The sequence below is a fragment of the Mustelus asterias genome, chromosome 5 (genome assembly GCF_964213995.1).
Source record: "Mustelus asterias chromosome 5, sMusAst1.hap1.1, whole genome shotgun sequence".
Taxonomy (NCBI): domain Eukaryota; kingdom Metazoa; phylum Chordata; class Chondrichthyes; order Carcharhiniformes; family Triakidae; genus Mustelus; species Mustelus asterias.
In genome coordinates this window covers 22125706-22146690 of record NC_135805.1, presented here as the reverse complement: position 1 = coordinate 22146690, position 20985 = coordinate 22125706, and the positions used below count along the sequence as shown (strand labels likewise).

The 20985-nt window shown below is 42.3% G+C and overlaps 1 protein-coding gene across 5 annotated transcripts in view; it reads right to left on the bottom strand.

Moving 5' to 3' along the window:
* babam2 (BRISC and BRCA1 A complex member 2) overlaps positions 1-20985 on the bottom strand; it is a 166218-nt gene that overhangs the window by 15463 nt on the left and 129770 nt on the right. For all 5 annotated transcript variants that reach the window (XM_078212245.1, XM_078212247.1, XM_078212248.1 and 2 more), the window contains exons 8-10: positions 16537-16636; positions 12113-12183; positions 11462-11544 (exon numbers count right to left, since the gene is read on the bottom strand). In XM_078212245.1, coding sequence (XP_078068371.1) covers positions 11462-11544; positions 12113-12183; positions 16537-16636 — 254 coding nt within the window. The remainder of the gene's footprint in view (positions 1-11461; positions 11545-12112; positions 12184-16536; positions 16637-20985) is intronic.

Sequence of the window (20985 nt, the reverse complement as noted above, 5' to 3'; positions counted from 1 at the left end):
GGAACATATCAGTCTGGCAATACAATTTCAACTCAATGCCAGTTTCTGGAGTTTATAAATGCAGGGGAAAAGATTTAAATACCAGAAGACACAAATTAAAATTTTAGGAGGCGAGGAGTAAGAATGGAATTTGAGAAAATAATGACTGCTTTGTAGAAGAGGGAATGACCCACTGGGGGTGATTTTCTGATCCTGTTTTTGGCGGAGGGGGGCAGAGAATGCAATGGGAGTCCCAAAACAGCATTTATTTCATTGGCACTACTTCCATTTCTTTACCAAAGTTTTTGAAAGTTTGGTGGGAAAATCTGGCAAGGCAGCTGGCTAGCTGTATTCACTTTGCCTGCCGAGACAACACTGAAAAAAAATCGTAAAATTCAACCCAATTTTACATTTCTGGAGAGAGAATGAAAGATACTGTAAGAAGTCAAGATAAGGTGAAAAGGCAGATAGGCGAAGTTGAGGTTAAAAAGCGGCCAATAACCTTGCCTCGCTATATTAAAAAAGCCACTTTTTTAGTCCACATAACTTTTTTAGTTATGAAAGAAGACCAATTTTTATGGAAAGAGTTTGCATATTTAGTGGCAGAACACCACAGACATTCTCAAATCTATCAAAAAAACCTATTAGCAACTTGTCCCTTTCTAGGAGCAGTGTTTGTTGATTACATAGCTGTCCATGCAGCAGAATATATGTTTACTGTAAAGACAGTGCCAGACTAGTTTAATTGGGTGAATGAATGAGGAGTCGCTTTCAGTATCAGACAGATGGATCTCTCATGGATACGTGAAAGTATATTCCAGCTGATCTGGATCATCATGGAAAACAACTATGGAAAATTATGCACCTCAGATTATCCTAATTACTCAGCTAAAAGTAGCTGGAAGTGCTTCTGAAAAGAAGCAAGGGTGATTCAATATTTGACTTGTATTTGAATTACTGACATCCAAAAAAATAAATTAATGATATAATAGGAAGCAAAACAGACAAACTAACTAACAAAACTTGGTATCATTCTAAACAAATGAAACCAGCAAAGGGGTTAGCAAAGAGGATTTATAAAACTGCGTTGGATGACACAGACATCAAATGGTCTACTAATATCAGCTATATTGTTACTGTGTAAAAAAGCAAAGAGCAGAATTAAATTCCATTAATTGACATGTCTCCCTATTATAACTGCAGACATCACTAGCACCTTACACTTCCTAATGTAACTTATTTTTGAAATTCAGTTTCATATCATGATTAGTGGTGAATCAACTAACTCAAAATGTGGAAGCCAGACACTTACCAAATACTCCCTCTAAATATAGGTGGAATAAATGTAATCACTTGTGGTTGGACGGGAGAGTGCAAAAGAATTTCTACTTTTTAAAAACTACGTCTTCACAATTTTGAGGTTTTTCTATTTTTTTTTACCCAATTGCTAAAAGATTTGGTTTCATAAAATTGAAGTCATTTTAAGACTGTAAAATAATGCAAAACAATTTTGCTTTCTTAATCACAAGCACAAATACTGTTAAATCTGCAGCAAGAATGTGTGTGGAAACTGGCAGAAACCTGCAGTAAACGTCCCTTCAAGTTGTCTAGTACAAGATGCCCTGCCAACATTTTGTTCGGATAAAACTAAAAATTTTTTAATAGGGAAACACTAGGCAACACAAATAAATAATACTTGAACTGATGGACTACATTAAAGGCAAACAGAATACTCTAATCTAAATTCACTTTTATGTCACTACACAATAACAATAAATTATCAAACTAATCATTCCCATTTACAGAATACCCATTTGTTGTAGAGATTATTAGCAGCGTACTGTCACCCACTCAGAGTCATGACGGCATAGAAGGCCATTTGGCCTATTGAGTCCATGTTGACTTTCTGTGGACTGTAATGTTGGTGCCAGACTTGACTCTGAGATGAGCTTCCACCAACATATCCTCTCCAACATTAAAACCATCTAGTTCCACCTCCGCAACATTGCCCATATCTCAGACCATCTGCTGCTGAAGTCCTCAATTTGTTACCTTTGCCACCTCTAAACTTGACTAGTCTCTCTCTCCATAAACTTGAGGTTATCCAAAACCTTGCTGCGCATGTCCTAACTCACACTATGTTTTAAGTTTTAAAGTTTATTTATTAGTGTCACAAATAGACTTACATTAACACTGCAATGAAGTTACTGTGAAAATCTATTAGTTGCCACACTCCAGTGCCTGCTTGGCTACACTGAGGGACAATTTAGCACGGCCAATGCACCCCTAACCAATACGTCTTTCGGACTGTGGGAAGAAACCGGAGCACCTGGAGGAAACTCACACAAACACAGGGAGAACATGCAGATTCCGCATAGACAGCGACCCAAGCCGGGAATTGAACCCGGGTCCTTGGTGCTGTGAGGCAGCAGTGCTAACCACTCTGCCACCATGCCATCCCTATCCACCATCATCCTGTATTTGCTTACCGACAAAGACTTCCAGTTAAGCAAAGCCTTGATTTTAAAATTATTTTCTTGCTTTGAAATTTCTCCGTGGCCGTGATCCTTCACATCTCTGTAAACTCCACCCCCACAACTCTCCTAGATGTTTATACTTTACTAGTTCTGGATATTATTTTAATTCAATCTCTCCACCACTGCCAGCTTTACCTTCAGCTGCCAAGCCCCTAAACTCTGGAATTCCCTCCCTGAACTTCTAACTGTCTTTTCTCCTTAAAGCCTACCTCTTTGACTTTAATCTGCCCTATTATCTCATTACGTGAAAGTTGACCCCATGCCTGCAACTGATGTCAAAACACAGAAATGAAAAGGAGGGGGCCAAGGATTTTTTGGGGATTCCCAAAGTGACAATGGAGGAGTGAGAACAAAAACCATTTGCAGAAATTTTCAAGTTATTATTGGAGAGTTAAGAGTTCACCTAGTAAGGGTAGTTACACAGGGCTGGACAATGAATAAGATAAAGATAAAGGGTGGAATTTTCCAAAAATATGGCGAAGTGTCAGGTTCTGACTGGAAACCGGTGTGTTTCTCCCCAGAGAGACAGCCATGTTTTCTCTCCAGATCTTCTGACACTTTGTCAAAATAAAGTATGGGGGTGTTCCAGGGGCCTAAAGATAGCAGCAAGGCCGACTCCACAGAGATCAGGTTTCAAATGCTGTTTTCAAAGGGCGCCCCGATCTCAAATTAAGTTAAAGGCACTCCTCCCCCAGGACATCAGGATCCCCTCGGCAGAGATGGGGAAAACACCCAACCCTCGACCACAGAAGGGCAACCTTCCCCCCAACATAATGCATGGGTCACCCTCCCCACCACCACACCATGCAGGCATCAGAGTGACCCGAACAGCCCCACCCCCACGCAAAAGGCAGGTGCATCCCCCCACCCATCCCTCTACTGCAATACAGCTATACTGCCACCCCGCCCCCACATGATGGGAAGCCCCTAAATGGGCATTTTGAATATAAACTTCAGATAATAGCCTGGATTTTCATTTTAGAGGTGGGTAGCTGGAAATTTCCCAAGTGACCACTGGGGCTGCTGAATGCCCAGGCAGGCCAACTAAGAGGGCTGCCTCGATTGTCTTAGACTTTATCCCAGTTGCGTTGTTAAATATTAGGCCCTCTAGTCTTCACTCCCTACCCACTCCCTATATTTGGCAACTCCTGTCAACCTATGTTCCACACCCACTCCCAAGCCCCCATGTCAACACATTCTGCTCCACCTAACCCCAGTGGCCCCTCTTATCTTCTATACCAACCCATGCCACTTCACCCACCGCCAAAGGATCCTCATACCCTCCATGCCAACCCATGAACCTCCACCCACCTTCTAAGTCTCCTTATAGCCCAATGTCAACTGCCTGCCAACTCATAACTGCCCCCCTCCACTCATCTCCATGAGATTGAATCTCTATTAATGAAGAGCACGAATAGACAGGAGCAATATCAAAGGGAGAAATTTTGAGTAGGCTGCTATACAACAAGGAATTAAGAGATAAACGACTGAAAAGAGAGAGTCCTAAAAGGAGGACGGGGGAGAGGTCAAGGTGTAACTTTGCCATCAGGGCCATGGTGCCACTGGGGATTCGTTGAGGCATGTTGAGAACAAAGAACAAAGAAAAGTACAGCACATGGCTCTCCAAGCCTGTGCTGATCCTGATGCCCAAACTAAACTAAAAACCTTCTGCCCTTACTTGGTCCGTATCCCTCTACTCTTTCCTTATTCACATACCCATTCAGATGCCTCTTAAAAGTTGCTAATGTGCCTGCTTCCACCATCTCCTCTGGCAGCACTCTCTGCATGAAAAACTTCCTCTGCATATCTCCCTTAAATTTCCCCCTTTCACCTTGAACCTGTCCCCCTTGTAATTGACACTTCCACCCTGGGAAAAAGCCTCTGACTATCCACCCTGTCTATGCCTCTCATAATTTTGTAGACCTCTATCAGGTCTCCCCTCAGCTCCGTCTTTCTAGTGAAAACAATCCTAGTTTATTCAACCTCGCATAGCCAGTCTTCGACAAGGGGAAATACGTAATCATTTATTATGAGTAAGGCTCTGAATTCTGAAGGAAAATGTAATGCAAAAGAAAATTGAGTGGAGTGTAAAACAGGTTACTGATTCGCTACCACCCAAGATGAAGTAAATCCCTTATATATCATAGAGTCATCATAGAATCCCTACAGTGCAAAAGGAGGCCATTCGGCCCATCAGGTCTGCACCAACCACAATCCCACCCAGGCCCTATTCCCGTAACCCCACATGTTTACCCTGCTAGTCCCCCTGACACTATGGTTAATTTAGCATGGCCAATCAACCTAACTCGCACATCTTTCACACTGGGAGGAAACTGGAGCACCCGGAGGAAACCCATGCAGACACGGGGAAAATGTGCAAACTCCACACAGACAATGACCCGAGGCCGGAATCGAACCAGGTCCCTGGTGCTGTGAGGCAGCAGTGCTAACCACTGTGCCACCGTGCTGCCCAAAGGTCATAGCGAATCCATAGAATCCCTACAATACAGAGGGAGGCTAATCGGCCCATTGAGTCTGAACCGACCACAATCCCACCCAGGCCTTATTCCCATAACCCCATACATTTACCCGAGCTAGTTCCCCTGACACTAAGGGGCAATTTAGCATGACCAATCCACCTAACCTGCACATCTTTGTTCTGTGGGAGGAAACCGGAGCACCCGGAGGAAACCCATGCAGACATGGGGAGAATGTGCAAACTCCACACAGACAGTGTGGAATTGAACCCGGGTTCTTGGCGCTGTGAGGCAGCAGTGCTAACCACTGTGCCACCGTGCCGCTCCGAACTGCTTAAAATTAAATAATTTGCATAAATTAGGTAACGTACTACTTGCTAAAAACATGCTATGTATATGGCTCCAAAATATAGTTACAGATTTAATGTAATATGTTGAATGACAAATTAAAGAGGGCTGTGTTAATTGAGAGTAGGATTTGTTTTAGCACAAAGCTTGTGAAATTTGTTTGCAGAGTTGAATGATTTTGAAAGTTGTTGGTGAATATAAAAAGTGCAACTACTGCACAAATCTTGAAACGTTATCTTCCACACAGAGATAGAAATCAAATCAGTTTTGCTGAACCAACGTTAGCTTTCATAATGTTTCCTACCTAGAATTATGTTGTTTAAAACCATTTCTGTCCTCAGGTTATCAAGAACTTTGGGTACGTAAGGATTCATAAACTGGAAACCTATTCGGAAAATACTTCAGTCCCACCCTAGTTTATCAGGTTCAAGGTAGTTTGCTGACAACATACTTTGCTCCCAGGCAAACAGATCAAAACACAATTTATAAAAGTGTGTAATGTCATATAGCATAGTATGGTTGTACAAAATAAACAACAATGATTTTAAAGTTAAGCAGTGTCAGAGAATTATACAAGGAACTGGATGTTTGAGATACACAGGGCTGCATTTTAACCAGGTTAGGGTGACGCGGGAGCCCTTTCAAAACAGCAGGCAGGTCCCGATTCCGGGATTCTCAGCCTCATTTCTGGGCTGTATGGTTTTTTGGGGTTGCATTTAAAGGGTGCGGGCTAGTTCCCATCGGCATGTGGTTGCACTGGAAAGGGTGCAGAGGAGATTCACCAGGATGTTGCCTGGGCTGGAGCGTTTCAGCAATGGAGAGAGGCTGGCCAAGTTGGGGTTGTTTTCCTTAAGAGCAGAGAAGGCTGAGGGGGGAACCAGATTGAGGTGTACAAAATTATGAAGGACAAAGATATGGTAGATCGGAAAAAGCTTTTCCCCTTAGTAGAGGGTTCAATAACCGGGGGCATCGATTTTAAAAAAGGGGCAGGAGATTTATAGGGGAGTCAAGAAAAAAACTTTTTCATCCAGAGGATCATAGAGTCATAGAGGTTTACAGCATGGAAACAGGCCCTTGACCCAACTTGTCCATGCCTTCACTTTTTTAAAAAAAACCACTAAGCTAGTCCCAATTGCCCGTATTTGGCCCATATCGCTCTGTACCCATCTTACCCATGTAACTGTCTAAACGCTTTTTAAAAGACAAAATTGTACCAACTACCTCTGGCAGCTTGTTCCAGACACTCATCACCCTCTGTGTGAAAAAATTGCCCCTCTGGACCCTTTTGTATCCCTCCCCTCTCACTTTAAACCTATGCCGTCAGTTTAAGACTTCCCTACCTTTGGGAAAAGATATTGACTATCTAACTGATCTGTGCCCCTCATTATTTTATAGACCTCTGTAAGATCACCTCTAACCCTCCTAGGCTCCAGAGAAAAAAGACCCAGTCTATTGAGCAAATCAATCAAACCATCAAGTCCCGGCAGCATCCTAGTAAATCTTTTCTGCACTCTTTCTAGTTTAATAATATTCTTTCTATAATAGGGTGACCAGAGCTGTACACAGCATTCCAAGTGTGGCCTTACCAACGTCTTGTACAACTTCAACAAGACGTCCCAACTCCTGTATTCAATGTTCTGACCAATGAAACCAAGCATGCCGAATGCCTTCTTCACCACTCTGTCCACCTGTGACTCCACTTTCAAGGAGCTATGAACCTGTATCCCTAGATCTCTTTGTTTTATAACTCTTCCCAACTCCCTACTATTAACTGAGTAAGTCCTGCCCTGGTTCAATCTACCAAAATGCATCACCTCGCATTTATCTAAATTAAACTCCATCTGCCATTCGTCAGCCCACTGGCCCAATTGATCAAGATCCCATTGCAATCTTAGATAACCTTCTTCATGGTCCACTATGCCACCAATCTTACTAACCATGCCTCCTAAATTCTCGTCCAAATCATTAATATAAATGACAAATAACATGGACCCAGCACTGAACCCTGGGGCACACCGCTGGTCACAGGCCTCCAGTTTGAAAAACAACACTCTACAGCCACCCTGTGTCTTCTGTCATCAAGCTAATTTTGTATCCATTTGGCTACCGCACCCTGGATCCCGTGAGATTTAACCTTATGCAACAACCTACCATGCGATACCTTGTCAAAGGCCTTGCTAAACTCCATGTAGGCAACATCAACTGCACTGCCCTGATCTACCTTCTTGATTTCCCCCTTCAAAAAACTAAATCAAATTTGTAAGACATGATTTTCATTCAGAAAACCATGCTGACTGTCCGAATCAGTCCTTGCCTCTCTAAATGCCTGTAGATCCTGTCTCTCAGAATACTTTTGAACAACTTAGGATGGTGAGAATCTGGAACTCACTGTTTGAAAGGGTAGTAGAGGTGAGAACCCTCACAATATTTAAGAAGTATTTAGAAGAGCACTTGAAATGCCACAGCATACAAGGCTACAGGTCAAGTGCTGGAAAACAGATTAGAATAGGTCTTTGACGGCCATCACAGACACGATGAACCAAAGGGCTTCTTGCTATGCTGTAAAACTCTATGATTATGACTGTGGCACTCCTGATCTGGCTGGCTCCATTGCCGAAATAGCCAGGTCCTACCGCTCTGCAGTTTTGATGGAAACAAGGCCAGGTTTTTAAAGAGCTGTGGTTCAGTCGTAAACCCCTTGCAAAAGATAAGTTCCAAAGGTACTTCTCATGCCCCCATGCCAAGGAAATACCCCCCCATCCCATAACCCCTCTTGTCCCGCATGCTTGGCTGAAAGTCCAGACATCTATTACTCTTGTTGAAACAGCTGCATCCCAGAGAAAAGATTGTTTGATTGACAGCTCTGGGTTTCTAATCTCTGTGGTCAATTTCATAATGTTGATCTACACATGATTAAGTGGGTTCATGGATTTGATGCTTCTGTTATTAGTTCTTTAATGGGTCTGAATAATGACAATTCTATGGCCTTGTAGTGCAAAGACCTTTTTTATAAACATTGTGGAAAGTAATGAATGAATGAATAAATTACCTCAAAAAATTTTTTTTTACACATCCAACCATCACCATAGGGGTCATTGATTCTATGCGTTATACATTGGGCCAATTGGCATTGAAGTGCCATTGCTTAACATAAGGAGCATGAGCGGTGGGTGGAATGCCATGACTTGGCATAGGGGACGATGGGGACCGTAGGGACTTGGGACTTTATATTTGATCTGGGACGAAGGCTCCAAGCTTCCTCCCAGGTCAGCAATGAAGATCTTGACTTTCCGGGCACTTCACCTCAAGTGGGAAGGCCAAGCTGGGAATTTTCCTAATTCCCAGTCCCCGCATTCCAGATGAAAATTCGTGCCATAGTTTATAGTCATTGTTGTCCTGATTGGATAAAAATGTTCCAGTTTAATACAATGACTTCGTGTGGAAGAAACAAAAATGACAATAAAGTTTAGAGCGATATTCCATCTGTAGCAATAGTAGCCGTAAGCCTTAACCCGGGGGCAGGAATTAGCGTACTGAAGGCCAAAGCAAGGGCAAACCTGAGACTTTTACTCTTAATCTATTTAAGATTTCCAAGAACTGTCTCCCACCCAAAACCAAATTTCACAGGGGCCTGGCTGCCTAGAACACAGAGAAATGGTCCCGACAAAGAATAGAAATGGAGGCAGGGAGGAGAACTGGAGAAATGCTCAAGGTTTGCATTACTGATAGAAAGCCTGGGCCAAGGGAAACCCAAGATATTCTTGTGGGGCCAATTAAAAATTGATAAATATTGAACTTACCCAGGCATCCTGTGGCCAGGATCCCAGATGCAGTCAGCTTTTTGCTGATGTGTTGGAGACAATATGACCCTTAGTTGGACCCTTGATTAAAATAGCACAATATTATTGGCATGCACATGCCAGTTAAATTAGGCCTCAGTTCTTCTGGGCAGCCTTTCTGTGTCTAGCCCCCACTAGTTAATGGTGGCAGTAACTCATGACAAATTCCTTGCCACACTGTTCTTCACTATGTAGGGAAAGGGTTGGGGAAAATGTGCCCTCTCATAAACTCAGAGTGAGGTCTCTTCCTGATTCCAGAGCGGAGTACTCTGAGACAGCCTGTGTCTCAAACTTGGGTTTGACACTACTGGGTCTGTAAGCCGAGTGCTGTGTTAAAGCAGGTTTTTAAAACTTTCTGTTAAAACGGTTACAATTAATTAGCTGGACATGGAGAAACATATGGGACTCTCCGAGCATAAATTAGATACTGCTAGGTTAGAATTAAGTCTTTTGCCAGTCTCAGATTGGTAGCTCTACATTGTAAGCACAGCCTTGAACAGTAAATACTGTTCAGTTCCAGAACGATGCTGGCCTTAAATACAGACAATTTATGTAAAACTGTAACTTTTAAATCACTTTCCTTCTATTTCAAACAGAAACCTAAATTCAAAACTGCAACAGTTTTAAACAAAATAACAAATTATTTCTGCCAATTAAAACAGAAAGTGCTGCAAAAACTCAGCAGGTCCGGCAGCATCTGTGGGGAGAAAAACAGAATTAACACTTTTGAGGGGCTCGGATGGGAGAGGGTCTCAATAATATGGTGCCCCGTAAAACCCAGCCCAATGTGACATGATGACAACTAAGAAAAGTTACAAATGCGATTGCTTTTGTGCAAGTGGGAAAATGGGCAAAAGGAAGATCTGTGAAGAGATGAAATACAGGAAGTAATAGGCGAGATTCCCGGCCTCCGTCTGGCGTGTTTATTGGTGGCGGCGTGGGCCTGCTGATCACTTGCAGTGGGATCCTCTGGTACTGCTGCTGTGAATGGGAATGCCCATTGAAGTCACTGCACGCTGCCGGAAAACCCGTGGCAGTGAGTGCCCTGCCAGCGGGACCAGAGAATCCCGCCGGCGTGAACGGCCAGAGAATTCCGGCCTAGAATTAAAAGTATATTTTACAAAAGCAGGAAGCAATTGAATTGATCACTGAAATTTTATGATTAGGTTAAGTACATGTGTTTCAGAGCAACAAAAGAAATATTGCAAATGCTGGAAATCTGAAATAAAAACAGAAAATACTAAGCAGGTGTGGCAGTACCTTTCGATTCGGCACTTTACAGCCTTCCGGACTCAATATTTGTTGAGTTCAACAATTTCAGATTATAATCTCCGCCCCAAATTGTGGTTCCTTTTCGTCGCATGTTTTGGTTTTTCTCATAACTTTGCTTTCAGACAGCAGTTACACCCGCTGTAGGCACATCTTTTGTTTCTGTTCTTTATCCATTATCATTTTCTTTGACTTTTTAAGGCTAATTCTTCTGTTACTTAATAACTCCTGTCTTCCACCCTATCACAAATCTTCCTTTCATCCCTTTTCCCACCTACCCATTGCTTAAAACATTTTTATATTTTCCCGGTTGCGATGAAAGATCATCGACCTAAAACATTGAGCTAGATTGTACGGGATGCCAATTTGTCGCCTACCCCCCACCTCGACTAAAGAGTCACTAGGGAGCCCCTCCACCAAAGAGCCAACTGCCCCACAGTCATTTTACGTTAACTGCCCACCCATCTGGGGTGGAAATCCATTTTACAGAGCTGCCGGCCAATCTGGTTACACTGTGAGTGTACCTACACATGGACTGCGGTTCAAAACGGCAGCTCACCATCACCTTCCCAAGGGCACTTAAAGTTAAAGTTTATTTATTAGTCACAAGTAACGCACAATTAACATTGCAATGAAGTTACTGTGAAATTTTCCTAGTCGCCACATTCCGGCGCCTGTTCGGGTCAATGCACCTAACCAGCACATCTTTCAGAATGTGGGAGGGAACTGGAGCACCCGGGGGAAACCCACACAGACACGGGGAAACTCCACATAGACAGTGACTCAAGCCGGGAATCGAACCCAGGTCCCTGCCGCTGTGAGGCAGCAGTGCTAACCACTGTGCTACCGTGCTGCAGTTTGGGATGTACAATAAATGCTGGCCTAGTCAGCGATGCCCACATCCCACGAAAGAATAAAAAGATGGAATTCTTTGGCATAAACTGTTCAAGCCACTCCAGCATTCCTAAACACTCACAACCACATGCCACTTTTCTATATAAAAAAAACTTACTGTGAACTAAAAAACAGAAGTCCTTCCACATTAGTAATAATGTAAGTTTGGTGAATCCTTCAGCATCATACTCCACAACACCTCTGGAAAAGAAAAGGAAAATTAGTACCACAGAATCAAAGCAATATAAAGGGTGCAAAACAGATTTACAGGAATGACATCAGAACCCTGAGATTAAACCACCAGGAAAAAAATGAGGAAGACCAAGGAGTCACCTAATAAATTACTTTAAAATTACAAAAGAGTTTGGTAGGTAGACTCAGGGTGCAGGACCTTTAGACCCTACTAATTGGTTTTGATTTATTGTCACATATTAGTATACAGTGAAAAGTATTGCTTCTTGCGCGCTATACAGACAAAGCGTACCGTACATAGGGAAGGAAAGGAGAGGGTGCAGAATGTAGTGTTACAGTCATTGCTAGGATGTAGAGAAAGATCAACTTAATATGAGGTAGGTCCATTCAAAAGTCTGATAGCAGCAGGGAAGAAGCTGTTTTTGAGTCAGTTGGTATGTGACCTCAGACTTTTGTATACTAATACATGTGACATTAATAAATCAAATCAAATCAAAGGTACCTTTTGTCACAATTGTAAAGACTTTGCTTAGATTATTCTGTGGTAACAATTGATGGAATCCAAATATAAACTTACGTTCCAAAGTGGCTCAGAAAGGCTGCAATGTACTCTCTTCGTCTGTGGTAACCCTGAATGATGTACTGCACCTTGGTTTAAATAAAGCAAAAACAAATGCAAATTAAAATAGGTAAGATATTAAGATGACAAATGAGGACAGCAATTGCAAATTTGGAGATATGGTAATTATTTGAAGAAAAATATTAACCTTAAGATTTATATCCATTCCATGATTTAATATTCTTTGTGTGTTTAAAACTTGTTGTGCTCACTGTGGTGAGAAATGTAAGGAAGGAGATTCATTTTGCACAAAATGGCAGCATCACACACTTCCAGGCTTGTTTTTAATTGGAGTCATAGAAGTTTACAGCATGGAAACAGGCCCTTCAGCCAACTTGCCCATGCCGCCCTTTTAATTGCCCACATTTGACCCATATCCCTCTATACCCATCTTACCCATGTAACTGTCTAAATGCTTTTTAAAAGACAAAATTGTACCCACCTCTACTACTACCTCTGGCAGCTTGTTCCAGGCATTCACCACTCTCTGTGAAAGAATTGTCCGTCTAGACACTTTTGTATCTCTCCCCTTAAACCTATGCCCTCTAGTTTTAGACTCCCCTACCTTTGGGAAAAGATATTGACTATCTAGCTGATCTGTGCCCCTCATTATTTTATAGATCTCTATAAGATCACCTCTCAGCCTTCTATGCTCCAGAGAAAAAGTCCCAGTCTATCCAGCCTCCCTTTATAACACAAACCGTCAAGTCCTGGCAGCATCCTAGTAAATCTTTTCTGCACTCTTTCTAGTTTAATAATATCTTTCCTATAATAGGGTGACCAGAACTGTACACAGTATTCCAAGTGTGGCCTTATCAATGTCTTGTACAACTTCAACAAGACGTCCCAACTCCTGTATTCAATGTTCTGACCAATGAAACCAAGCATGCCGAATGCCTTCTTCACCACTCTGTCCACCTGTGACTCCACTTTCAAGGAGCTATGAACATGTAGCCCTAGGTCGCTTTGTTCTGTAACTCTCCCCAACTCCCTACCATTAACTGAGTAAGTCCTGCCCTGGTTCAATCTACCAAAATGCATCACCTAGCATTTATCTAAATTAAACTCCATCTGCCATTCGTCAGCCCACTGGCCCAATTGATCAAGATCCCGTTGCAATCGGACATAACTTTCTTCACTGTCCACTATGCCACCAATCTTAGTGGCATCTGCAAACTTACTAACCATGCCTCCTATATTCTCATCCAAATCATTAATATAAATGACAGATAAAACTCAAGAGGCATGTTGTGGTGTGTTGAAGCCTATGTTTTTTTTAAACTGGGTAAAATAGTATTTCCTTAAATTTGAACTGGAAAATAAACAACAGCATACAAGTAGAAAATAAACAGTATGAAGAAAGAATAGGGCCTGTGTCTGATTGTGGTTGGTACAGACTCGATGGGCCAAATGGCCTCCTTCGGTACTATAGGGATTCTATGATTATGCCCAAATGCCACAGTATGAGGTATAGAGTCATAGAGGTTTACAGCATGAAAACAGGCCCTTCGGCCCAACTAGTCCATGCCGCCCTTTTTTAAAAAATCCCTAAGCTAGTCCCAATTGCCCGCATTTGGCCCATATCCCTCTATACCCACCTTACCCATGTAACTGTCTAACACTTTTTAAAAGACAAAATTGTATCCGCCTTCACTACTACCTCTGGTAGCTTGTTCCAGACACTCACCACCTTCTGTGTGAAAAAATTGCCCCTCTGGGCCCTTTTGTGTCTCTCCCCTCATGTGGAACAAATTCTAAGTAAAAACAGTTGAATTACTTTTTTAGAAAATGCATGGATCTGAGTTTCAAAAGGGTTGACGTTAGTGAGGTTAAGTATCGTCAAAGTGATTACATCTCCACTCATGAAGTTTCTGGCTGCTGCTACATTAACCAAGGTAAAAGTTGTAAAGTAGGTGAGCATTAGTATGATGGCTTAATTCCACAGGTTAGTAAGGTAGTAGCAAGACGACAAGTTTGTGATGAACATAAAGAAAAAGGAGTGGGATAGAGAGAAAAATCTGCACAGATGTTTGAATGTACATTTGTTAAGCAAACTACCGTCCAAGCAGAATCCATAAATTCCTTTTGAACAAAGAATTATGAGGAGTAAGCAGGAGAGTGAGATTAGACTAACAGGCTCATGTGGAGAAAAAACAACAGCATAAGACTTGATCGAACAAGTTATCTATTTTGGTGTTACTGTATGCAATGATTGCAAACAACTGGAGTAGAATTTATGATAGGCCAAATGGTATTCTGTCTGTAAATGGAGTGGGCATCATGAACCAATAGTCGTTTCTTGTTCTACCCTTTTATGACTGAAGTAACTGCCCTGCCAGAAACAAACCACATATATGAACCTGATTTAAATGTGTTTTTGTATTACTGTTCAATATTTCTTCTGTGGCAAACTAATCTTAATCATACTGTAATGACTTGCTACACCGATGAGAAGCAAATGCTTCCACTGCATTCAAAGCAAGTAATTTCTGCATACTTTTAAAAATTATTCATTTTTGGAATTTGCAAGGCTGGCATTGCCCATCCTTCATTCCCTTACAATGATGCACCTTTGTCTTGAATCGCTGCCAGTCCTTGTGGTAAATGATTTGAGTAGCAAGGTAGACCACTTCAGTTAAGAGTTAACCACATGTGGGACTGGAATCACATGTCGACCAGACTCAATAAGGTTTCCTTCCCTAAAGGAAATTAGTGAACCAATTGGATTTTTATAACAATCATGGTCACTTTTACTGGCTACCAGCTTTTTCGGAACAACAATTAATTATTTCCAGCTAATCCTTCTATTTAATTTATCCCTAGCCAGACAGAATTGATTTGAACTATTTTTTCTTTGGGCTGTATTTGAGCAAAATTACAAACAGCTTCAAAAAAAGGCTTACCTTCACTGGGACTTGATTTTAATTTAGAAAAGAGAAAAAATAAATCAGGAAAAGGATTACTTTTAGAAGGTAGATATTGGTATGGCATACTGTAGGATATGTTAACTTTAAATTTCAGTCATCTGAGGTGAGATTATCCCTTTAAGTACTTTGGGCAGAATTTTCTGTTCCAGAGATGAAGTCTGATGGTGGAAGTGAAAATTAGAGTGACTTCTGCTGGAGACTGGGGCGGCTGAGTACGTGAGATCTTGCGCTGTTCAGCTCATGAATTATGCTGCTGTGAGGAGCATTTTGTATCTCGTGGTGGGGCAGGCAGGAAGTGGCACACCCCACCATGTCTTGACTGGCTCCAACGTCTGGGCAGCAGCTTGTGTGACAGATAGCTGGTTCCATGATTCCTGCTGTTGGCGGAAGCAGAAAATTCCACCCGAACTACTGTTTAATTAGTTTTCTACTGGCGTTCATTTTGACATTTTATCTCAACTAGAAGATCTATTGTAGACAGTCTTTTATCTTATCTGCCCTGTCTGGCCTTAAACTTATATTTGTGTAGCATAAAAACATAATGATGGCACAAAGCATCTGCCAGATGCATGAGCTTAAATACCTACACATAGATTTCTAATCTTAATCACACTGTTTACTACGTGGTGCTGAACATAGACCAGATGATTGTCGGCAGAGCAACATTACTTTTGTGATTGCTTACTGACTGGTGCTAGCAGAGCCTGTTTGCCCTTAGAAAATTGCGAGGGTTTATTAACAAATGTTAAACGCAAACATCGGTGGTTAAAAGTGTACTAACATTATTACAGAAACCGTAATAATTTATTCTATGGTAGGTGTTATACATTTAGCATGTGGTTTCCAACTGGCCCACCACAGTAACATCCCTCAAAGAATAGCGGCATTAGGCTGCAATGCAGTGAGTGGAAGATCTCCCACTCACCTGATGAAGGAGCAGCGCTCCGAAAGCTAGTGGCGTTTGCTACCAAATAAACCTGTTGGACTTTAACCTGGTGTTGTTAGACTCCTTACTCTCTACTTCAAGCATACTCAATGACTGATCTTGCACTGCCCTCTGGGGTAGAGAATTCCAAAGATTCACAACCCTCTGAGTAAAACCTTTCTCCTCATCTCGGTCCTAAATGGCTTCCCCCTTATTCTAGACTTCCCAACCAGGAGAAACATCTTACCTGCATCTACCCTGTCTATCCCTTTTCAAAGTTTCAATGAGATCACCCCTCGTTATTTGAAACTAGAGAATGACAGGCGCAGTTTCCCCAATCTCACCTCATAGGACAGTTCCACTATCCTGGGAACAGATTTGGTGAACTATTAATGCACTTGCTCTATGATAATAATATCCTTCCTCAGGTAAGGGGACCAAAACTGCACAGAGTACGGTCTACAGGTGCGGTCTAACCAAGGTTACATATAATTGAATAATGAACTGAATCTTGTTTTTCTTTGTATTACCTTGTTGGTGAGTAATTGGCAAACTTGTGGCACATAATCAATGAGACAACCACCACTTGGAAATGGTGGGATATGGAGAGCGGAGGTCCCACCAAGTGCACTGTAAAGGAAAAAGAAAAATAATGCTTGAATGAAAATTTCAAAATAAACACAGCATATTATTGTGGAATAACCCATGTAAAAAGTCATCACAAACAAATCCAAATTTATGGATCGTTCACCTAAATGAAACCAAAACTTGATTGTTTCTCTGGACTCTGAAAGTAGCCAGCTAAAAGTAGCCAGCAATTATCAAAGTTAAAAGCAAACTACTGCGGATGCTGGAACCTGAAACAAAAACAGAGAATGAACAACAAAGAACAATACAGCACAGGAACAGGCCCTTCGGCCCTCCAAGCCCGCGCCGCTCCCCGGCCCAGGATTGAATCCTGAATCCAGGATCCCCGCCCAATTTTCCAGCCTATCTACATACCAATATCCTATCCACCGAGCTGTCCCTCACAGCTACGATGCTTTGTTCATCACAACCTATTAACTCACCCCCACCCCCACCCCCCCCTTCCAGACCATGTGATCTCCAGGGAGAGGCGAAAACCCAGAGTGAAAACCCCAGGGCCAATATGGGGAAAAAAAATCTGGGAAATTCCTCTCCGACCCCCTGAGGCGATCGAAACGAGTCCAGGAGATCACACTGGCCCTGATCGGAAAATGCTTCCCAACCCTATTCATTTCCACTTCCACGAACACCATATGAATTCCCTGCCCCCGAGACAGGTTCCCAACTATCCGCAGTCTCGCTCTGTACTGGCACCAGCAAGATGATCATAGAATGAAGCCTTGAAACGAGAAACAAGGAACAATTAGCCCGGATAGCTGGAACAAATAGCTGGAAAGTCTCAGCAGGTCTGACAGCAGCTGTGGGGAGAGAATAGATTGACCTGAGCAGCACTCCGAAAGCTAGTGACTTGTGCTACCAAATAAACCTGTTGGACTTTAATCTGGTGTGATGAGACTACTTACCGGGAGAGAATAGAGCCAACGTTTTGAGTCTAGATGAAACTTCGTCAGAGCCAAAGGGTCATCGAGACTCGAAACATTGGCTCTACTTATCAAAGTTACATTGATTCAAAAGTCCCTAACGCTATTAGATTTTCACAATTTGATGCAACGAATAACATATTTCTTTGCCTGCCACATAGCCTGAATTTCGTCCAACTTGGACAAGGGAGGGAATCTATGTGTAGAGCCAGAGGAAATGAGCGAGGTATTAAATGAGTACTTTGCGTCGGTATTCACCAAAGAGAAGGACTTGGTGGATGATGAGTCTGGGAAAGGATGTGTAGCTTGAGTCATGTTGAGATCAAAAAGGAGGTGGTATTGGGGTTCTTGAGAAACATTAAGGTAGACAAGTCTCCAGGGCCTGATGGGATATACCCCAGAATACTGAGAGAGGCAAGGGAGGAAATTGCTGGGGCCTTGAGAGAAATCTTTGTATCCTCACTGGCTACAGGTCCCAGAGGATTGGAGAATAGCCAATGTTGTTCCTTTGTTTAAGAAGGGTAGCAAGAATAATCCAGGTAATTACAGGCCGGTGAGCCTTACATCAGTGGTAGGGAAATTATTGGAGTGGATTCTTCAAGACAGGATTTATTCCCACTTGGAAATAAGTGGACGCATTAGTGAGAGGCAACCTAGTTTTGTGAAGGGGAGGTCGTGTCTCACGAACATGATCAAGTTTTTCGAGGAAGTGACAAAGATGATTGATGAGGGTAGGGCAGTGGATGTTGTCTACATGGACTTCAGTAAGGCCTTTGACAAGGTCCTTCATGGCAGACTGGTGCAGAAGGTCAAGTCGCATGGGATCAGAGATGAGCTGGCAAGATGGATACAAAACTGGCTTAGTCAGAGAAGGTAGTAAGAGTTTTAACAACACCAGGTTAAAGTCCAACAGGTTTATTTGGTAGCAAATGCCATTAGCTTTCGGAGCGCTGCTCCTTCGTCAGATGGAGTGGATATCTGGTAGATATCCACTCCATCTGACGAAGGAGCAGCGCTCCGAAAGCTAATGACATTTGCTACCAAATAAACCTGTTGGACTTTAACCTGGTGTTGTTAAAACTCTTACTGTGTTCACCCCAGTCCAATGCCGGCATCTCCACATCAGTCAAAGAAGACAGAGGGTAGCAGTGGAAGGGTGTGTTTCTGAATGGAGGGCTGTGACAAGTGGTGTTCTTCAGGGATCAGTGTTGGGACCTTTGCTGTTTGTAATATATATAAATGATTTGGAGGAAAATGTAACTGGATTGATTAGTAAGTTTGCGGACGACACAAAGGTTGGTGGATTTGCGGATGGCGATGAGGACCTTCAGAGGATATAGCAAGATATAGATCAGTTGGAGACTTAGGCGGAGAGATGGCAGATGGAGTTTAATCCGGACAAATGTGAGGTAATGCATTTTGGAAGGTCTAATACAGATAGGAAATATACAGTAAATGGCAGAACCCTTAAGAGTATTGATAGGCAAAGGGATCTGGGTGTACAAGTACACAGGTCACTGAAAGTGGCAATGCAGGTGGAGAAGGTAGTCAAGAAGGCATACGGCATGCTTGCCTTCATCGGCCAGGGTATTGAGTTTAAAAATTGGCACGTAATGTTGCAGCTTTATAGAGCCTTAGTTAGGCCGCACTTGGAATATAATGTTCAATTCTGGTCGCCACACTACCAGAAGGATGTGGAGGCTTTGGAGAGGGTACAGAAAAGATTTACCAGGATGTTTCCTGGTATGGAGGGCATTAGCTATGAGGAGAGGTTGGAGAAACTTGGTTTGTTCTCACTGGAGCGACGGAGATTGAGGGGAGGCCTGATAGAAGTCTACAAGATTATGAGAGGCACGGACAGAGTGGATAGTCAGAAACTTTTTTCCAGGGTGGAAGAGTCAATTACCAGGGGGCATAGGTTCAAGGTGCGAGGGGCAAGGTTTAAAAGAGATGTACAAGGCAGATCTTTTACACAGAGAGTGGTGGCTGCCTGGAACATGTTGCCGGGGGAAGGTAGTGGAAACGGATACGGTAGTGGCTTTTAAGGGGCGTCTTGATAAGTACATGAATGAGATGGGAATAGAGGGATATGGTCCCCGGAAGGGTTCGGGGTTTTAGTTAAGTCGGGTAGCATGGTCGGTGCAGGGCTTGGAGGGCCGAAGGGCCTGTTCCTGTGCTGTAATTTTCTTTGTTCGTAAAAACCAGCTGCATGGTGGCACAATGGCTAGTACTACTGCTTCACAGTGCCAGCAACTCCGGTTCAATTTCAGCCTCAGGTAATTGTCTGTGCGGAGTTTGCATGTTCTTCCCGTGTTTGCGTGGGTTCCTCTCTCAGTCCAAAGATGTGTGGGTTAGGTGGATTGGCTCTGCTAAACTGCCCCTGAGTGTCAGGAAGATTAGCAGGGTAAATACATGGGTTTACGGGAATAGGGCCTGGGTGGGATTGTTGTTGGTGCAGGCTCGATGGGCTGAATGGCCTCTTTCTGCACATTAGGGATTCTACGATGCTTCAAAGCACATTTTGTAGTGAAGAGATAAGTCACTTTTAACAATATTGAGAATTTTGTTTTATATCTCTAACAAACTTCATACTACTCAATGCATTTATCTGCTGGGTCATTAATTGTGACGTACATTGTTTTCACATTTTAATGATCTTTTGTTTCGTAAATCTAGATTATGACTTACATTTGAAGGCAATAAAAACTCTTTCCATTTTTTAAATGATGTTTTGATAAAGGTAGAGTCACATTTTGTAACAGTAAAATTGTGTGTTATTTATGCAAACAATTTCATTCTTCTAAAAGCAAAACATTCAACATGAAACTGTCACAATTCTGCTCAATACGAATTCCCTCTTGATCTAATGGAAAGTGAAATATAGTGAAACACATCTTTTAATAAACTTGTCTTGTAACAACTGGAAACTGAAACTGATACAGATAGCTGAAGAAACAAAAAAAAAGGCCTCCCAATAAATTATGAGCAGCAAAATGGAAAGAAATCCCCAAACCTTTGAAGAAAAATACCCCAAAAATATGAAGGAACACAAAACAAAGGCATAAAAGTACTGCTATTCAACGGCGTATGAGAAATGTTAAGGAAATTAGCTGCAATGGAGCCAATGGCAGTTCTCCCCAAGAGAACATGGTGACAAACAAATGCGTTCTAAATGAAGCTGTATGTGCAAACTCACACTGCCTTATTCAAGAATACTATCATCTATGTGCCCTTCAAGCTGTGCAGCCTTTTGGACATGTAAACTACACATCAACCTGAAAACTTCCGCAAAGGCCACGCACAAGTCAATCTCCTTATCTTATTGTTAACATGTGTCCTAACAAAAAAAGTTTAGGGATGGGAACGTTTGTGAAACCACCTCCTTTGGTTATAACTGGATGTGGTAGGGCT